The following is an 18,807-nucleotide window of genomic DNA, read 5'->3' as shown; positions in this document are numbered from 1 at the left end:
GTGGGATATTAGTTTTGTGAGACAGGTGCATCAGGCACAATGTTGCAGATGAGGTTTACGGTCACTCTCTTGCTACTTCTATTGACGGTCAGGTGTGTGGCACAGGAAGAAACACCAAATAAAGGCTGTGTTTGTGGATACCCTGGAATACCAGGGGATCCTGGACATAATGGTACACCTGGCAGAGACGGGCGAGATGGACTCAAAGGTGACAAAGGTGATCAAGGTAAGTTTAGAAGAGAAAACTTGACTCTAAGCACATTTTTCTATATGTCTAAACTTACAATTTGCAATTTACAATATAATAATATAATTATTTATGAATCATTCATCAAAAGGTGAAGTTGGTCCTATTGGACCAGCAGGCAGTAATGGCCACAGGGGAGACAAGGGGGAACCTGGTATGTATCCTCAGAATTAACATTGCAAAGTAGCCTTTTTTAAAATACATTCATTCATTTTTACCCGTTATTTGGACACACAGTTTATTCATATTTTACTATATCTGTCTTTCTGGAATACTGGATAGCAATCACTGAGTATTAAAGGATAGGGAGGTTGATCTTGTGCTTGTTGTTTACAGGTGGCGTTGGCCCAGCAGGGCTCAAAGGAAAAAGGGGAGATAATGGAGAACGGGGGCCCCCTGGGAAAATGGGGCCCCAAGGTGTCCAAGGGCCTATTGGCCTGAAAGGAAGTAAGGGAGAGCTTGGGCTGCCTGGACCCCAAGGACCTAAAGGGGATTTGGGGCCTCTTGGACCAAAGGGTCCAAAGGGGGAAATCGGCCTTCGAGGTGACAGAGGCATTCAGGGACCATTGGGACCCCCTGGCAGGCCAGGGCCTAAGGGGGAAATCGGTGTTCCAGGCCACAAAGGCAGTATTGGTTACCGTGGGGAAAGAGGGAGTCGGGGAGAGAGAGGTGATAAGGGTGAGAAGGGAGAAGAACTTGTTATCTCTAAAAGCGCCTTCTCAGTGGGACTCACAGCACAATCTAAACTCCCAGCACCCAACGTACCGATCCGCTTCGACAAGATTATTTACAATCACCAGAATCACTACGATCCCCAAACAGGAAGATTCACGTGCTCGGCAGCAGGAGCATATTTCTTTACCTATCATATCACTGTCTTCTCCAGAAATGTTAAGGTGGCTCTCGTGAAGAATGGTGTAAAGATCATCCACACCACGGATAACTACCAGAGCAGTGAGGATCAGGCAGCAGGGGGTGCTGTGCTGCACCTGGAAGTGGGGGACAAGGTGTGGCTGCAGGTGGCTGGGGGAGAACTGTTCAATGGGCTGTTTGCTGATGAAGATGATGACACTACATTCTCTGGGTTCTTGATCTTTGGGACATAAATGAGGCATGATTAGTTTATACCTGCTGGTGTGAAAATGTTTTAAAGAATAATCAGTGATCGGAGATCAGCCTCTGTCTAAACTTAAGTCGATTCTTTAATGCATTGTAAAGTGGTGGTAAGTGACTAAGTACATTTACTCAACTATTGTATTAGAGTACAAATTTATGATTTATGATTTACTTGTACTTTAGTTGGGTTTTTCCATTCTATTGAAATATTTGAGTAAAAGTCTATAAGTATCTGATATTAAATAAACTGAAGGATCAAAAGTAATTTTCTGGCAGTAAATGTTCTTAAATATCAAAAGTACAAGCAAAAGTAAAACTATACATATATTAATATTAATGTATGTACTGTATACTATACAACCGATTATCAAATCCAACATTAAGCATTTTCCTGATTATCTGTGTTTTTTGTAATCCGATTGGCAATAAAATAAATGTAGGCATGCGCTACTTTTAGCTCTGATGCATCATGCAATCTGCAAAGTAACTAGTATCTAAAGTAATCAAATTAATGTAGTGGAGAAAAAAGTACAATATACCGTATGCCTCCAAAATGTAGTGGAGTGGAAGTATAAAGGAAGAGAAAATGGAAATAGTCAAGTAAAGTACAAGTACCTCAAAATTGCACTTAAGTACAGTACTTGAGTAATTGTACTTAGTTGCATTCTATCACTGATTACGCTCCACTATAATTAAGATAAAGACATCATACTTTTTACACCACTGCATTAATTTGACTACTGTGGTTGCATTGCTGATTGAAATTTTCCAAGCAAAACATAGTAGGTTTGTAAAATACAATTAATGGTTATAGATTAACTACATAGGAATGTAAAGTTATTCAAAATGGCTCCACCTCGACTACCTACAACAATAAAATATGTCTTACATGTTTGTGCATCTGTGAGAATATCCCAATAATTGTAATAATTGTACACTCACAGCGGCAATTTTTATGCATTTCTGACAACACTGCTATGCTTTTACTTTTGTATCATTCTGAATGTAGAACTAGAGCATTTTACTCCACTGTTGTTATTAATTAAGTAAAGAATGTGAACTTTCTCCCACTTCTGGCATTGCATAGCTGGTTAAATCAAGTGCATTCATTTTCTCGAATAGAAACCATCAGCCTGTAAATTAAAAAAAGAAGACATTAATCAGATAAAAAATGAAGGTGCCTGTGTCATGTTTGTCACCAGAAAAAGTTATTTTGCCTTTGTGTTTGTCTTCTACCCTGTAATAAAGAGCAACACTCACTAAGGCATCCAGTCCCTGCCTCTGGTATTTAGGGATTGTCGCACACACCAGAAATACACGACACACATTAATTGTCTTGGCATGATACACTGACAAGGCACGAGGAAGACGGTGCAACAACAACTGGAAGGCCCAGTCTTTTTTTGTCTTCAGAGAAACGCAGGAAGTGCACAGCTGCATTGTCTCTCCTTTTTTTTTTCTTCAATGAAGAGCTTTCCACTGTGGGCGTGGTTTTGCGGTCACGGGCTGACCTGCTCACTTGTGATTGGCTGTCAACCGATTGGCCACGCTGCGGTCAACCAGTAACCTCCATCGTAACCTCTCGAAGCCCCGCCCCTCGCAAACACTTGCAACAAGTGCATTAATGATGCTCGCGAGCTCAATCCTCCAAGAAAGACCTGTTAACTGGACTCCTCTGCGAAACTGTGAGCTTTTCTTCAGCCACTTCTGAAGATAACGGATGAGTCAGTGTTTATCTTGGAACTTGTTTGACTGCTTCAAGGCTTTTTGCCGGCCGGTGAAAGCGAAATTACAAACCTGGGAGCTTGCGCAATTAAGTTTATCAGTGAGTTAGTGAGCTAGCTCGAGTTGCTAGCCGAGTGCGTTTAAGAAGTCAGCCAGCCGTTTGTCTCAATATGTGGCGGTGGTAGCTAGTGAGCAGGGGCAGCGCACTTTGTCGTTGTTTTTGTACCCGACATGTTTTTGCGAGAGGACGAGGAGTGCGAGGCAGCAAGCGGTTGGACCTCAGAGAGAGCCAGGCTGTTTCACTATGGCTAAACAACAAAAACAGCTGCTCTGTTGATGTGAGAGAGAAGGTCAGGAGGACCAACATCAGCGACTATGAGCAGGGTGAGCAGCGCTTTTTTAAAAATGTTTTCTTTTAACTGCGCAGTAACTCCTTGTTTAATTCACAGCCAGTAAGTAAAAATGATGCACTTAAATTATTTATACTCTTCCTGGATCACATTACAGTTGCATTGATTTCCCCTCTTGTGTTCTTGTTTGAAATGGGACCAGAGGGGGTTATTGTAGTGCATTACAGCCGTGGTTGTTATAGTGATGTGGGAGATGCCAGGCTGTGCAGGGAGCTGGTGAAGGAGGGGCAGGGGGCCACCAACTACAAAGAGCTTTATGGCCAAAGAAAGTTAATTAATGCAGAAATAAATAAGCAGTTTGGCCCCGAGTTCTTTCTGAGCTTACTTACTCAGTATAAGCCCCTTTCATAGCTCCTTGTTTTCAGATCCTGCTTCATTCTTAGCATGGTCCAACATAGCTACACTTCCTTAGGAGTCTATAGTCATCCACACAGTGTAGTCACAATTAATTAACCTGTGTCCTTTGCTCACCAGCTGGACTTTTATACTAGAGCTAAACTGTGGTGTCTGGATCAATCATTGTTAAAGGTCATGTATGCTTTATAGAGGATATATAAAATCATTTTTTTTACAACAGGAGTAGACGACTACAATATAATTTTACACTAGACCACTCTATTTCATACACAGTTGTAATTCTGTCTCACAAGGGTGTCTTTAGTTTATGAAGTTATCCTGCGTTTGTTTCCTTCTTTCTTATGAACTTCAGTCCGTAGAAGATGAAGTAACTTTAACAAGCCATTTTCTGATCAGTGACTACTTCCAAGCTCACAAACTGATAGGAAGCAATGTTTAAGATGCCACAGAAGATGGATTTGAGGCTAGTTGATGGGGCAGCCTTTTGATTATTGTTACACCACTGTCAGGTTACACTGTCGACTGTTGACAACGAGGCTCACAGGTGTTTTGTCCTCTCTAAGCCTGGTGCCCTGTGTAGTGTTAGATTTCTGTCCGTCTGTCTCTATGACAGTCCAAAGCAGATCAGGTGAGTAAGAGGCTGCCTGTGTGAGAGTGGTGGTGACACTCCCTGGTTTGGCCGGTACCTGTACTTCCCACGCTCTATAGAAAGGGGCGTGGCATCTCCCAATCTCCTTCTTTCTGCCAGATGAAAAAATGAGGAAATAGGTCATGACCAAATATGAAACTTTAACCAGGCAACTGGTTCTGCTCACTTGATCCTGATGGGACATGTTGTCTATTTCATAATCATGTGACCACAAAAGAGGTGACACATTTTTATACTGATGGTGAAATTTTAACCTTTTATCTCTTGAATTTCACTTTTAAAATGTGTGCTTTACACATAGGCCAAGTTGCCCTCTGCAGTTAAGTCCTGGTGGGCTGTTAACAAGCTTTGGGTGTCACTCTAAATCACTTCTGAATAGCCTAGTTGTCTACCTGATTAGGCTATCATGTGTAGATGAAACCAGTCCTAAACACAGACTGGTAAAGCTCCACTAATCAGATTATTACAGGGATGTATAAGGTATAGGCTATATGCACACAAACACTTCCATACACACTCACGAAGTAGAGTTTTCTTGCTGACACTTTTCCTTCTTGCCTGGAAACAAGCTGTAAGATCAGCTAAAAAGATTTCAATATGGATTCAAATATTGTCAAGTGTTTCTTCATCTTTCCACATGCCAAAAAAGTGAACTCATTCACCTGAAAGATTAAATCGAGGAACTTTTTCTCCAGTCCTGAACATATGTTCAGCTTAAGTTTCACTGAACTGATTTAGCTAATCAGTCAATCTGTTCTTTAAACACTATGTGCTGTTGTTTTAGAAGTATGTCTTCCTCACAGCTTTCATTCGTCGAGACAGTAAAGTGACAGCTTACAAAGGAATGGTGGAGTTGCTCCGGGGTGGTTGTGTCTGTCTCAGACTTAAGCCAGAGAATGGAAAATGACAGAAGAGCTTACTTTCCCTCGATACTCCCTATCTGCTGGTCTTTCAGTTTAATGCTCAGTTCATTTTGGCCTAATGAGTTTTATCCTAGCCTCAAGCAGGACATACCTCTGCAGAGGTGAACTTTGGGTAGGAGGTCACTTATAACAACACATTTATGACTCCTTACATAACCACGTGGGTTACTAGCTAAACAGGAAGGGAGTCAATGATTTAAGTGCCTTCCTCCCTCCTCAGCTCTGTACATGCATGCGTGCGAGTGTGCGCACTATGAGAAAGGATGCTCTCACTAATTATGCATGTGTTATTGAAGTGCATGCTTTAAGCCCTTGTATACATGTTTATGTATCTAGGTGCGTGTTCATCCTTGTCTCTGGGAGTCTAATCTGAGGCTGGCTCCAGCTGGCTGCCATGTGTGTGGGGGGGGACTCCTCCCTGAGCTCTTAATTAACTCTGGGCCAGGGCCCCAGAGCGCCGCTCCCATCCACAGTGTAGCAGGAGGAAGGCGGAGAGCGGCAGTGATCCTGGTGCAGGCAGAGCAAAGATGATATAGTTAAAGTGATCTGCAGTTACAGACAGTAGGCCGTGATAAAAACATACGTGAGTAATATTCTTCTGGATGTTGCAATATGCATAGCTGTAGACATGGTTGTACTGAAGTTGATGCTTTTTTGCATTTATATATTTTTTATTTACATGGTTTATTTTTCTTTCATTTCAGAAAATATAGAGGAAAGAGGCCAGAGCTTAAAATGTAGACCTTTGATCTTTGAAGATGTTTTGATAATTGCATCACTATGCCAGTTCAACATATCCTTGTACTGTGTAAGTGTTGTGTACAGTGTAGTTACCGTATACCTTTTATGTTCATCAGGCTAAAAAAAGCTTTTCATAATTAAGGAAACTGCAGATGTAATTATGGATTGCCAACAGACCAGCCATTTCAACAGTGAGCTGACATTGTCATTGAGATTGATGCATTCAGTTTATATATAATAAGGCTCATAAAGCCATAAAATGCCAATGAAAAGTCACCAAAACTAACATACTGTGGAGTTATTGGAGTATAAAGCATACTGCATATGAGTTGTTGATTTTTTTCAAGTCTGTTTTCTTTTTGTGCAATAGCATATTTACCACCTGTGTCAGCCTGGTTCTGACTAGCACTGCCAAGCATTAGTAGACACCAACTGGCCTGTGACAGTTGGCGCCAAGTTTAGGAGCAGGCAGAAAGGTGTTGAAGGATAGCACAGTTGGTGGAATGGCTGATAGCACAACGTGAGTATTCAAAACAAAAACAAGCTTCTCGAGCTGTAGAAATTCCTTTCCCATCTCCTATCTTTCTGCTCGGAAAAAAGATGGAATAATTGATCCCGTTTATTTTTCCAGTTTCTAACCAAACACGATTCTTCGGTGGCTGAGGAGGAGGAAAGTACAAGAAGACAATTCAGTATAGCTTTGAAAGCAGCGCATTGTTCAAGAGGGCTGTTTACTGTCTGTCAGCAGTGGTGCTTGGCAGCGGTGGCTCCACGTTTACATAAGTGTTCGGTGTGATGGAACGAGCTGGTTTAAGTGACGGCAGATTCCTCAGAGTTGACTGAGAAAGCCCATCTGCTGCTGAAACATGCATGGGGACGGGAGGTATGGGAAACGTTCCAGGATCCTGCAACTCCCTGCATGTGTACATAGCAGTCAGTGGAAACAACACTGCTTTCAGAGCTTAAAAAAATGCTTTCAGTTTGTGGTAAAACTGAGCAGTGCTGACAAAAACATTGTTGAATACCTGAATAATACTGACACTATATTGGGGGTGACTGTTTGTGTTATTAATAGACAGTTTTACTGGAAACAATTAAAACAAACAGCAGTGATGTGAATACTGTAACGCCTTATTTTAACACGTAATATGCAGCGTACAAACAATAAATTGTTACTGTTATATAACACTCTTTTATGTATTTGTACTGTCGTTTTATGGATGATGTAGTTATAAACTTTAACTATTCCTGTGAAGCAGCCATGACCGGACTCTGGTATGTAAACAGATAAAGAATGATCATATAGTATAACACAATTGTCATTCTGATTATTGAAGTTGCTGTTCATTAAAGGTATATGAGGCAGGACTCTCACAAATTACAATGTTAGGTCTAAGCTATAGGCGCATACAAAAATAATCCCTCTCAATTATGACCCTCTATACGTGTGTGGCAGTGTCTATATCTGCAGAGACTCTGCCCTCGGCCTGTATTTTCACCTTTTAATGATGAGTTTATGAACAGCAACTGATAAATCCTGCAAAGCATGCCTTTAATTTAACACATAATGTAACCACAATATCCTTATATTTGCTTACAACTGCATTATAGTTTATTTTAAACATTGTATATATTAACTGGAGTTAAAGTGTTACATATAATTATTATCTATAAAATTGATCAATTTAACTATTAAACCTCCAGGAATATGAAAAGAAAGCTTTTTTTTTTGCTTTTTTAAATTATCCTAATAACCAAGTTCTGAAATGATGTCTGGTCTCATACCATGTTATTAATATTACAACCACATATCACCCTAAGCTGTAAAACAGAGACAGGAAGATTTGGTCATATTCAGTGATTCATAATAGAATATTTCAGAATATTTCTAAGTCAGTTACCAGCTATAGAAGGACTATGATGTGTCATTATGTAACCTTTTGAACGCCGGACAAAATTGTCAAATCCAGTCATTAAAGAAACCTGGAAGATATTTTGACGAGTCACAGTTTGAAAAGCACAGGTGTAAAATTAGTGATGGCTGAATTCCATTTGGCTGCCAGTGTCAGCATGCTGGCTCATTGTCACTCTGTCATAGCTCACGGGGATACTTAAATAGAAGAGAGCTATCAATAATGGTATGAGTAATGCCTGGGCTTTACTTACTTTGACAAGCTAAATGTACCCTGTGAAAAAAGGTTCTTTTGGTAGGATTCCTGTGTAGACAATAGACAAACAATGAGGACTTTCTGTCTGTTAGGATAAAGAGTTGAACTGTGTCACTGACTTGAAGACCACACCACCACCCTCCTCCTACAATCACCTCATCATCTGCGTAATTTGGTGAAAACCAGGCAATTTATTACATTAATCACAATGGATTAGCAAGTTTCATTGCTTAGTCACGCTCGCAAAGCCCCACTTCAAAGGCTCAGCTGCATTAGCCACTGCCCTGAATCACACACATACACACTCACATAAAATTGAACTTAGTGCAACACCTCCCCAACCTGGGCCTCAGCTCTCCTTGGACATGGAAATACAGCACCAAGGACAAATGCATGTACTGTTCTCAGTGTACGATGCCTCACTCCTCTGGACCCTGTGCACACAGAAAAGACATTCATCATTCTTTTTATCTGGGTCTCTCTGTTGTATTCTCTGAAAAAGCATCTGTCTCTATCTAATCAATCAAGTTGAATTTCTTCATAGCAACCTTTGAATAGGACAGTGAATTCTTTCACATCCTAAAAATGTATCTGTTTGGTTTGCAGGCAGAACAAAAGGACAGGGTCTTGTCCACAAGCGAAGACCCTCTCCCGTGCATCCTCAACTCTAAAGCTGACCCGCTGACCCGAAACCGACCCCTCAGTGATATATACCCTTTCCACAGTCGTGCTGACGGAAGTGCAGTCCCATATCTACTGTCTGGGTGTGGCGCCCAAGTACAGCCGATGACTGGAGGTCCTGATGAAAACAGATTAAACGACATCAACTCCTCCGCCTGGTCCAACCCTGTTATAGGTCAACCTGAGGGAAAGCCTTACTCTGCAAGAATTATGAAGCTTTTTTCGAACTCAAAGAAGGGCCCTGTGCCTTCTCTCAGTCCAACCACTGACTGCTCCACCTCAACTAACATCAGTGGCAGCAACAGCGGCCCCCAGTCCTGGTCGGGACTTTCAGGACTGGCTGTTGTGGACTCCTTTAAAAAGCTCCGCTCCTCTGTGCTCCAGGGTATACAGAGTAGAGGAGCAGTCAACAGCGATGGAGAGCCTTTCCCTTCAGCGCATCAGGACATGGCTAATGGCACCATTGTGGCCAACATTGACTCTGGTCTAGATGATGCAACAGATCATTTCAAGTTTTCAGAAGGATATAGTGTGTCTAATGGAAATGTGATGACCCAGTGTGGATCAGATATTGAGGATTATGACGATGAGGAAAATGATGAAGGAGATGGACTCACACGCAACACACGTTTCTCCAGGAGTATCAGGAGGGCGTACGGAGCAGGACGCATCTCTTTACTCGACATGGGGAATGGGAGATTAGCAGGAAGAAGCACAAATGCAGCTACGAGCAGTCAGAAAGCAGATCAGACATCCAAGGCGAACGCCCAAACAGAGAACATTAATAAAAACACAAATGTGAAGGTGCTGAGCAGACTGAGCAAAAGTGCAGAAAATATTCACATATTTAAGGGACCTTTCAGACGCAAAGCCGCATCTCCAGGACCTCCTTCGCTGGAGGAAGACGCCCAGAGGACAAGCACATCAAACGGGACACCAAGCATCCATAGGACGGCCAGCGCCTCCTCAGTGGACCTCCGGGGCCGCGCTGTTAGCCGCCAGAAGAGCCCTGTGAAGACCAAGGGGCCGATGCTAAAGCTAGTGGGCAGCATGACTGACCTCACTGTCCGACGCAGGCGGAGTCCCTCTCCCAGCACCACCTCTCCATCTCTCATGTCACCCCTGAGCCGTCTCCATGACGACTACTCCCGCCGTGTGCCTTGCCTAACAACCAACGAGCGACAGCGCCGACCCTCGCCAGTCAGAGCCCGGGTCCTGTCTGTTGGACACACCCCTCTGGTTCACCCTCAGCCTGAACACGACGTCGGCTCACAGCAGCACCAGGTCCTCATCAGCCCAGTTTCTGTGGAGCCCCCAGAGAGAACAGGACCAACTTCACCTGGCATCTCTGTTGCCACAACAAGTGCGGCAGAATATGATTCATCTCCACTCAGCCAAAATGAGCCTTCACAACAGCAAGAACAGACTGAGGTCACCATGCTACCAAACGAGGTAAGGGAGTAAAATCATGTGCATAAGATGACAGGTTGCAGATTTAAATTGTCTTGTTTCTGTTGGCAGTCAGTATTAGTCTACTTGTTTCCCAATGTATATAGATCGCTGCAGGAATGAGTCCTAAACTCAGAAGTGAGTTTTTGCACTTTCGCTTCCCTTGTTTGGATGTGACTGGATTATTTTTTGGTTTTTGGTTAGATGCCTTCAATAAGGTCTGTGGTTAACACAAGCTTAAGAGATTGTCCACTGTAAATTGTAAAATATGTCAGTGAAAACCCCACAGGTAAATTATGAAGCTTTTATGAATCTTTAAAAAGCTGGTTGATAACAAGTGGCTAAAGGAGGCTACAGAGGTTGTCGGGGACGTTACAAACAAGAACTCACCTACTCACTTGACTTGCAAACTTTTCTAAATCAAACTTTCTTGCTTGTAAATTTATCAATGTATAATGTGCTAAGTATAGGGTCATTGGAGGCTTAGTTGTGGTGACATTAAAGTCAGGTGACGTGGTGTAGTTTGTTGAAAGCCTATCATTAGCTTTTCATTTCTGCTGATTGCATTTACACTTTAGAATCATAAAAGTGGTGTTCATTTGTAAAGATTATCTTTGCTGTGTCATTAACCTTTTTTGCCAAAGAGCTTATTTTTCTGCAATAATCCAAAATCCACTGGATAAATCCCATTGGCTTTCTGTTGAGGGAACTTCCAGTTTGGCCTGCAAAAATCCTTAATCCCTGTATCACTCTGTTGGCACAGGAAGATGCAGGTTTTCTGATAAAATGCTGGATGTGTAAAACAATGACATCAAGCTAGGGTGTAATCATTATTGATTCTCAAGCTTTCCACTGCCTACAGATGAATAAAGGGTACTGAAGCTGAAAGACAAGGTTTCACACTATCACAGATTAGTCACACTTTTATCATTGACTTAGAAACACAGAATTGGAAATCATTAGCTTACAGGCTTTCTGTGCAGGTTCAAAGAGGCAGGAAGCCCTGAAAAACAGAAGAAATAATCTAAAACAGCATGATCATTAATGGGTGCCAACTCTAGAGGAATGGCATTGACCCTTGCCTTTCCTCTGAGTTGTGATTTTATGAAGCGATCTTTGAATCTGGCATGATTCAAATGTACTGAGATAAGTTCTCTTGTCAGTGTTATACTTGGGCTTGTATGCTAAAAAAAAAGTAGCTGTGTGTGTGCGTGTCCGTCCGTCCGTCCAAAGTCCCCTTCAGTGTCAAATAAATAACGACATAGCCGGTCTTCAGTGCCCTCTTCCTGTCAGTTGTGTTTGATATACTGACTTCTGCTGTCGCAAGGTCACATGCTGAAGCCAGCTGTTCTGTGCTACCAGGCGCGCTGAAGGAGCAGTCAGAGTTAATGATTAGGCTTTGTTTATGATTAGCGGTCCTTGCGCAAAAACGACTCCATAGTCCTGTTGCTGTGGGAGGGGTAGGTAGCTATGAGTAAGTACGTCCCCCGCCTCACGTCTCCCCTTCCAGCTTGAAACCCAGTGGATCAAAGTCCAGCACCATGGACACTGGGCCTGGGACAGCTAGCAGCACCCTCAAGCATACGGGACCATAATCACGCGGTCATAGTACGATGTGTTTTTGTCGAAGAGGAGGATTTTCATTTTGAAAATGAGGCAGAATAATCAGATTTGTTTACTTTAGAAATCAAGAGGCTTTTACTGGCCTTGAAACAATTTTAGGGACTCGGCCTCGGAGAAACAGGCCAGTCTGTGATTGTGTGTGTTTGACAATGGTGCTAGTCCACTGTATGCCTTTCCAGTGTATATGCCGGGGACCGGACCCCGATCGAGAAAACCAAGAGGTGAGTTTTGATATCGCTGGCGGACTTACAGACTCAGAGCAACAAATGAGTAACCGTTAGCCAATATTTGACCGTTGACTGTACAATACATAAAGCGTGATAACATTTAATTGTGGGATATTTGTGCAACTTCTGTTGCCTTGATTGTTTGAACTTGATAAGCAGAGGGGTTTCTTGTATTCAATATGTGGAGCCAATCTCTATGTGAACTTGAATGCTTTCTCGTGATAATAAAGTTTCTCACGAGAATCCTGATAAAGTTCATTTAAATAGTTTCACCCTGATTCTTGGTGTTCTGCCTTGACATCCAACCAAGACGGTTGCTTCTAGTTGGAGCTTTTTATGACTTGCAGTACCATTTTGCTCTGTTTCTTATTAACAGATGTTCTTCCACGCAGACATTACATTCTTCATTTCTGTACATAACAGGTCATTAAACAGGGGAAAGTCAATATCATCATCATTCCTTTGATCCCTAGGTAACATCAGACCAACAAGGCCAAGAAGCACTTCTCCAAACTGAAGACGCCTCTCCAACAGCCTGCAGCACCCCTCCGATCTCTCCAACAGGCCTCTCGGAGTCATCCACATCACCCACAGATGCATCCCCCACTTCTTCCACGCAAGAACCCGCCGTCAAGCCCAGACGAAGGAGTGGGCGCCCGAGGCCTCGGCCCATCTCTGACTATGGGCAGCTCCTTTCCAGGAAGCACTCCATTCCCGAGGAAGTGAGAGAGCTGCGTGCTGAAGAAAGGACAGGAAATGCATCACTGCATAAAGACAGCAGTGGTGATGACATGTGTGCGAGTGGAGAGAGCCCCGAGAGCTGCAACGTGAATGGAGACTTTCAGGGCTTGAGGTACCGGCCGAACTCAGTGATAGGAGTTGTGGATCTTTTCCCACCTGATGCTGAAGAAAAGGACGACCGCCTTCCACCTGTAAGCCCTTATTTACAACTACTTACTTTAAACCTACTAGAAGCATACCATTTTTGGAAAAAGTGCCTACTTGCCTACTTGAACTCTGATCTACAGTTTACAAACTAGAAATACGATTGCATACAGTCAAGTGTTGGAACAAGGATGACTTCAGGCTGATCTAGCCGCCAATGACAATAAATTATGAAATTTGTGGTTAGAAGTACGTTTAAACACAGCTCAAACTTGTTGTTTCCAATGTGTTAAAGAAATACTGTATATCTTCCACACTGTTAAGTAGGAAACAATATTTTCCCTGCCACATGACTGGTGGTTTATACATAAGACTCACCAAGATTTTACCTAGAAAGTAGGGTTGGGGGAATGCATCAAAGTTCCTGACTATACACAACATTAGAGCTGTTGACTACTTGTCAACTATTAAAATAATAAAGTAAGTTGTAAAAAAAAAAAAAGAAAAAGTCAAAATGTTCTGATTCCAGCTTCTTAAATGTGAATATTTTCTTGTTCATTGGCTCCTTTATGACAATATCTTGAATATCTTTGGGTTGAAAACCAAATAAGACATTTGAGGACCTTTTTTAACAAACAAACACCTTTTTAAAAAAAAAAAGCAAGACCAAAATAATTGATCATGCTCTTGGTTATGAATGTTATCTATCAAGAAATCAAGTAAGTGGCTTTTCCTCAATCCTTGGATGCTTCTTCTTGCCCTCTCTGCAGTCCCTGTCTCGGCCGCCCATCCCCTCCCACCAGGTGCCCCCCTACAGAGCAGTGTCAGCCAGGTTTCGCCCCTCTGTCCTCTCCCAGAGCACCCCAATCGGATTGGACCGCGTTGGACGGCGTAAGCTCCACAGAGTGCTCAGCGGTGAGAACTGGGGGTTGTTGTAGGTCTCGTGTTTTAAGTGTCTGGGAAAACAGAGTCCGGGAATGTCAATAAATGTGTTGGAGCAAGAATGTTTGTGTGGAGCAAGGTGTGGGTGCCTGCATCTGTGGCTTGTTTACTGGATTGTTTCAATCTTGTCAGAAGGTTTTCAGCTCTTTGCATGTGTTGCAGAGGGTATGTCTGAGTGCTCGGTGACACTTGATGACAGCGTGAGTGAGGAGGAGGAGGAGGGCAGCTTTGATGAACTCCCTGATGTCACGCCCTACCTCCAGCCGGGGGTGGAGCTCTCTGTGCTCAACGAGGTGAGGCTGAGGAGGGGAGCTCGTCACGTTGCGACACTCACATACATCGTCTCCAAGAATGCGCATTAAATTTATGATGCAACACATATCTTGTCGTAAGCATGCCTCATGAGCAGCCATGTGAAAATGTTTTGGTGTGTGTTTAAGATGTTTGGCCAGAGTTAAACAGAACAGACAACCACTGCAGTGTCCTTAAGTCTAGACATAATCGTACATGTTAGACATGGGCTTAGGCTGCATGTAATTGTATCTTTATCTTATCTGTGTGTGTGTGTGCTACTCAGTGGATTAGCTCGGGCCACACGGTGTATGCTGAGGCTCTCTGGGACCATGTGACCATGGAGGAGCAGGAGCTGGCCTTCAAAGCTGGGGACGTTATCCGTGTCCTGGATGCCTCGCATAAGGACTGGTGGTGGGGAAGGGGGGCTGACAGGGAGGCCTGGTTCCCCTCCAGCTTTGTGAGGGTAAGTGGACTTCCTGACCTCCATGTCGGACGCATGTTTGCTCTCCAGTAGCACAGAAAAGACTTGTAAACTGGCTCAGCTCCAAACAAACCTTGCCAGCCCTCTTAGCAGTGTGTGTGGAAGTGTTCAAACCTCAGAGGTTCAGCTGGTCTCTGTGGTGACCAAAGCTGATTGACAGTTGAGTCTTAATTAGGTCGGCTGTGGTAACCATGGTGAAGTTAGTTGATTGGCAGATAGGCGTCTGCTGTGTAATTGCTTGTAGCTGAATCAATGTTGCCAAACAGGAGCTGGTTAAACTTGCACATGTTGTTGCCACAGTGATTTGGAGTTAATCTGAGTCTTTTGTTCTTTGAGTAGTTTTTGTTCTACATTTATGTTTGTTTTGCTTATGAGCTGAATTAAAACACAAAAATGTATCAAGGATTTTATTTATTTAATTTGTTTGATACTGTGGAGCCTAGTGCAGCAAGGATTGAGTGATTAAAGTTGTCAGCTATTAAATCAATCACCAACTATTTTTTTATAATCGATTCATAGGTTTAAGTAATTAAAGAAAAAATGTCAAACTTCTATGATTCCAGCTTCTTAAATATAAATATTTTCTGGTTTCTTTACTCCTCTGACAGTAAACTAAAAATCTTTGGATTGTTGACAAAAGCAGACATTTGAGAGCACCATTTTGGGCTTTGGGAAACACTTTTCTGACATTTTATGGACCAAACAACTAATTGATTAGTCAAGACAATGGGAAAAAAAGCCCTAGTTCTGGCTCTAGACTAGATATGAGTGAATGCTGTTTAGGAGGTCCCATTCAGTGGTGTGGTGGATGTGTTTCAGGTGCGAGTCAACCAGGAGGACTCCGGTGCAGAAAGCGTGGAGAGTGTAGCGGACCAGGAGGATCCAACTCCCAGGGACACACACTGCGCTCAGCACAAGGAACAGATGAGAACCAATGTAGTTCAGGAAATCATGAATACTGAACGCATCTACATCAAGCACCTAAGGGACATCTGTGAGGTACGGCGTCAACATTTAAGTCTAGGGCTTCTGCTTCTGTCATATTTTTCCTTTATATTATCTCTTAAGCAGTCCTACAGTCTAATAAATGTTTAAAATATTTAGTAAAAGCTGTATTTGTATTTTAGGAATGACTCAACCTTCCAGCACCTCCTGTTGGTCAGTATTTGCATTGTTTTCAATAGTCAGCATGCTGGTTTTGTTTAACTTTCAGGGCTACATTCGTCAGTGCCGTAAACACCCGGACATGTTCACCGAGCCGCAGTTGAAAACCATCTTCAGCAACATAGAGGACATCTACAGGTTTCAGAGGCAGTTTCTCAAAGACCTGGAGAAGAAGTACAACAAAGAACAACCACATCTCAGTGAAATAGGCTCTTGTTTTCTCTTGCAGGTATCAAATCATCTTCCAATTTACTTAATCACTGTGCAGCTCATTTATTAATCTGTTTCAGCAGCTCTAAATTGTCTTTGAATTTTTCTCTTATTTTTCTTGAAGGAAGAAGGTTTCTCTATCTACTCCGACTACTGTAACACTCACCCAGCAGCCTGTGCTGAGCTGCAGCGCCTCATGAAGTCGGGCAAATATAAGCATTTCTTTGAGGCCTGCCGGCTCCTCCAGCAGATGATCGACATTTCCATTGCGGGTTTCTTGCTCACGCCCGTCCAGAAGATCTGTAAATACCCCCTGCAGCTGGGAGAGCTGCTTAAGTACACCCCCAAAGACCACAGGTACCCTTTTTTGAGATTCACAACTTTACTAATTACACTACTCTTGGACACATTCAACTCTCCAACCACCTGTTATGCTAGTTAATCACATAATGAAGATAATTTGACTCAACAAAGCTGTTCAGGATATCCGTAGAATTACTTTACATTGACTGTAAAATGAAAGCTATGAGCAAGTAGCCACAATCACACTTATAGTATTAGTCAACTAACATTAAGCAGTTCAATAACTATCAATGGTCAATTTGTCCATCAGCTTATCTGTGGTTATAGTGATCTGCTTGACGTTCAGGAGCATTTAATCTTTAAATAAACAAGTCATGTGGTCCCAATGGTTTGATGACTTACTTTTTTTTTATTACTTACTGTAAATGGAAATGTCCACTCTATCGGTTAAATGTCTAAGGTGGACCATATCCTTATTGCCCCTTACTGATTTATTGCAGTGACTACAGCGGAGTGAGCAACGCGTACGAGGCTATGAAGAATGTGGCCAGTCTGATAAATGAGAGGAAAAGACGGCTGGAGAGTATCGACACCATCGCTCACTGGCAGGTGGCCATTCTGCACTGGGAGGTGATGAAAGCTAATCAATATTCTTTGACTTTTTACCCAGGTTATAAATTAAATGTAAAAGCTGTGTTTTGCAAACCTCTAATAAAGAATATTAGCTATATTGTATAAATCTTTTGACTCTTTCTATGTGTTGCTGCAGGGGTCCAATGTGCTGGAACGCAGCTCAGAGCTGATCCACTCTGGCGAGCTGACTCGAATTGTCCGACAAGGCAAAATGCAACAACGCAGCTTCTTCCTGTTTGACCACCAGTTAGTCTTCTGTAAAAAAGACGTCCTGCGCAGAGATCTGCTCCACTACCGTGGACGGCTGGATATGGACCAGACCGAGGTGGTGGATGTGCCCGACGGACGGGACCAAGACCTGGGCCTGACCCTGAGGAATGCTCTGCGTCTGCGCAACGCCAACACTCTGGAATTTGTGTGTGTGCTGTGCTGCAGGAAGGCTCAGGACAAGCAGAGGTGGTTAGAGGCCTTTGCCAAGGAGAGATACAGAGTCAAGGAAGACCAAGAGATGGGTGAGTCCTGGAATTCCTTTCATTCATGACGCAGATTAGCTACTGTGGGTAGATGTCAAACAGAAGGTGAAGAAGAGGTTGCTGGAAAACGGGAGTGGTGGGAAATATTTTGACCTGAAGGTGTATTTGTGTGTGTTTCTTGGCAGGCATGGAGATCAGTGAAGAGCAAAGAAAACAGGCCATTGTTAACGCAAGAAGAGCCAAACACGGGAAGAGTAAAAGTAAGGAAATATCTCACTTCATGCTGTTCAGCCACTCATATCAAGTCAGCTTAATTTTGATTTTCGTTTGTAATTTTTTTTTTTGTTTTGTTTTACCTGTTCAACTTTTAGCCATTGGTTACTCTGGTTCTGTCCCACCTCACCACCAAAACCTGCACCCACTTCACCAGCGTCACATCACCATTCCAACCAGCGTGCCTCAGCAGCAGGTCTTTTCACTGGCCGAGCCCCCAAAACGAAAGCCTTATCACCTGTTGTACAGCATCACCCGCAACGCCTTTTTCAGGAAATGAGGCTTTTGCTCCCTCATCTTTTTTTCCCCCCTCCCTGTGCATGTTCAGAGCACGCCTAAAACTGTCCTGAAGACTCAAAGAACACTTTATTTTTTCCTGTATTTTCCTGCATGTGAATGTACTGTCAAGTTCTGTTTTTGTGCCTTGTGTGTGTTTCTAAATGTCTGTTTTTGTCACATGTTGAAGTTCAGTGCCTACGACTTGGAAAGGGCATGATGAAAGTGTTAAAATACTGACTCTGTCCATTTTGTTGGTGTGTTAAAGATGCTGCTCACTCGAAGAGACTCCCACCCCTTTGTCTTATTAAATCCAGCTGAAAGACGTTTTTATGTTGATTATGACGACAATGTATATTCAGCTTTTACATTGACAAACATGGTTTTAGTTTATTTCACAAAGGCTGGACCCTTTTTTGCTGCGAGTCTGTCAACTCTGAGCACAGAACAGCCAGAGGATGAATTAACTGACACATTCACCTTCCCTGTTAACACTGTAAATAAAACTCTTGTACAAACATGCCTAAGGAGAAGTTTTGTTTGCTTTTGCAACTTAA

At 42.7% G+C, this 18,807-nt stretch overlaps 2 protein-coding genes across 2 annotated transcripts; both read left to right on the top strand.

Moving 5' to 3' along the window:
- Positions 1-39: 39 nt before the first annotated feature.
- Positions 40-2,574, top strand: c1qtnf9 (C1q and TNF related 9; the record flags this gene model as incomplete). Its single annotated transcript, XM_084340627.1, has 3 exons — positions 40-226; positions 339-401; positions 584-2,574. The coding sequence occupies 3 exons, from the start codon at positions 40-42 to the stop codon at positions 1,351-1,353; spliced, it is 1,020 nt and encodes a 339-aa protein (XP_084196753.1). The 3' UTR covers positions 1,354-2,574.
- Positions 2,575-2,951: 377 nt separating this feature from the next.
- Positions 2,952-18,772, top strand: spata13 (spermatogenesis associated 13). The gene is made up of 13 exons (XM_084340266.1): positions 2,952-3,472; positions 8,943-10,469; positions 12,790-13,248; positions 13,972-14,116; positions 14,306-14,436; positions 14,721-14,900; positions 15,738-15,917; positions 16,132-16,311; positions 16,417-16,649; positions 17,096-17,225; positions 17,365-17,740; positions 17,887-17,961; positions 18,073-18,772. Exons 1-13 carry the CDS (start codon positions 3,464-3,466, stop codon positions 18,252-18,254), a joined length of 3,807 nt encoding a protein of 1,268 aa, XP_084196392.1. The 5' UTR covers positions 2,952-3,463; the 3' UTR covers positions 18,255-18,772.
- The last annotated feature ends 35 nt before the right edge of the window (positions 18,773-18,807 follow it).

This window comes from Pagrus pagrus, assembly GCF_965226575.1.
Source record: "Pagrus pagrus genome assembly, chromosome: 20".
NCBI classification, from domain to species: domain Eukaryota; kingdom Metazoa; phylum Chordata; class Actinopteri; order Spariformes; family Sparidae; genus Pagrus; species Pagrus pagrus.
The sequence above is the reverse complement of the archived record's forward strand: the minus strand, read 5'-3'. Positions and strand labels throughout refer to the sequence as shown.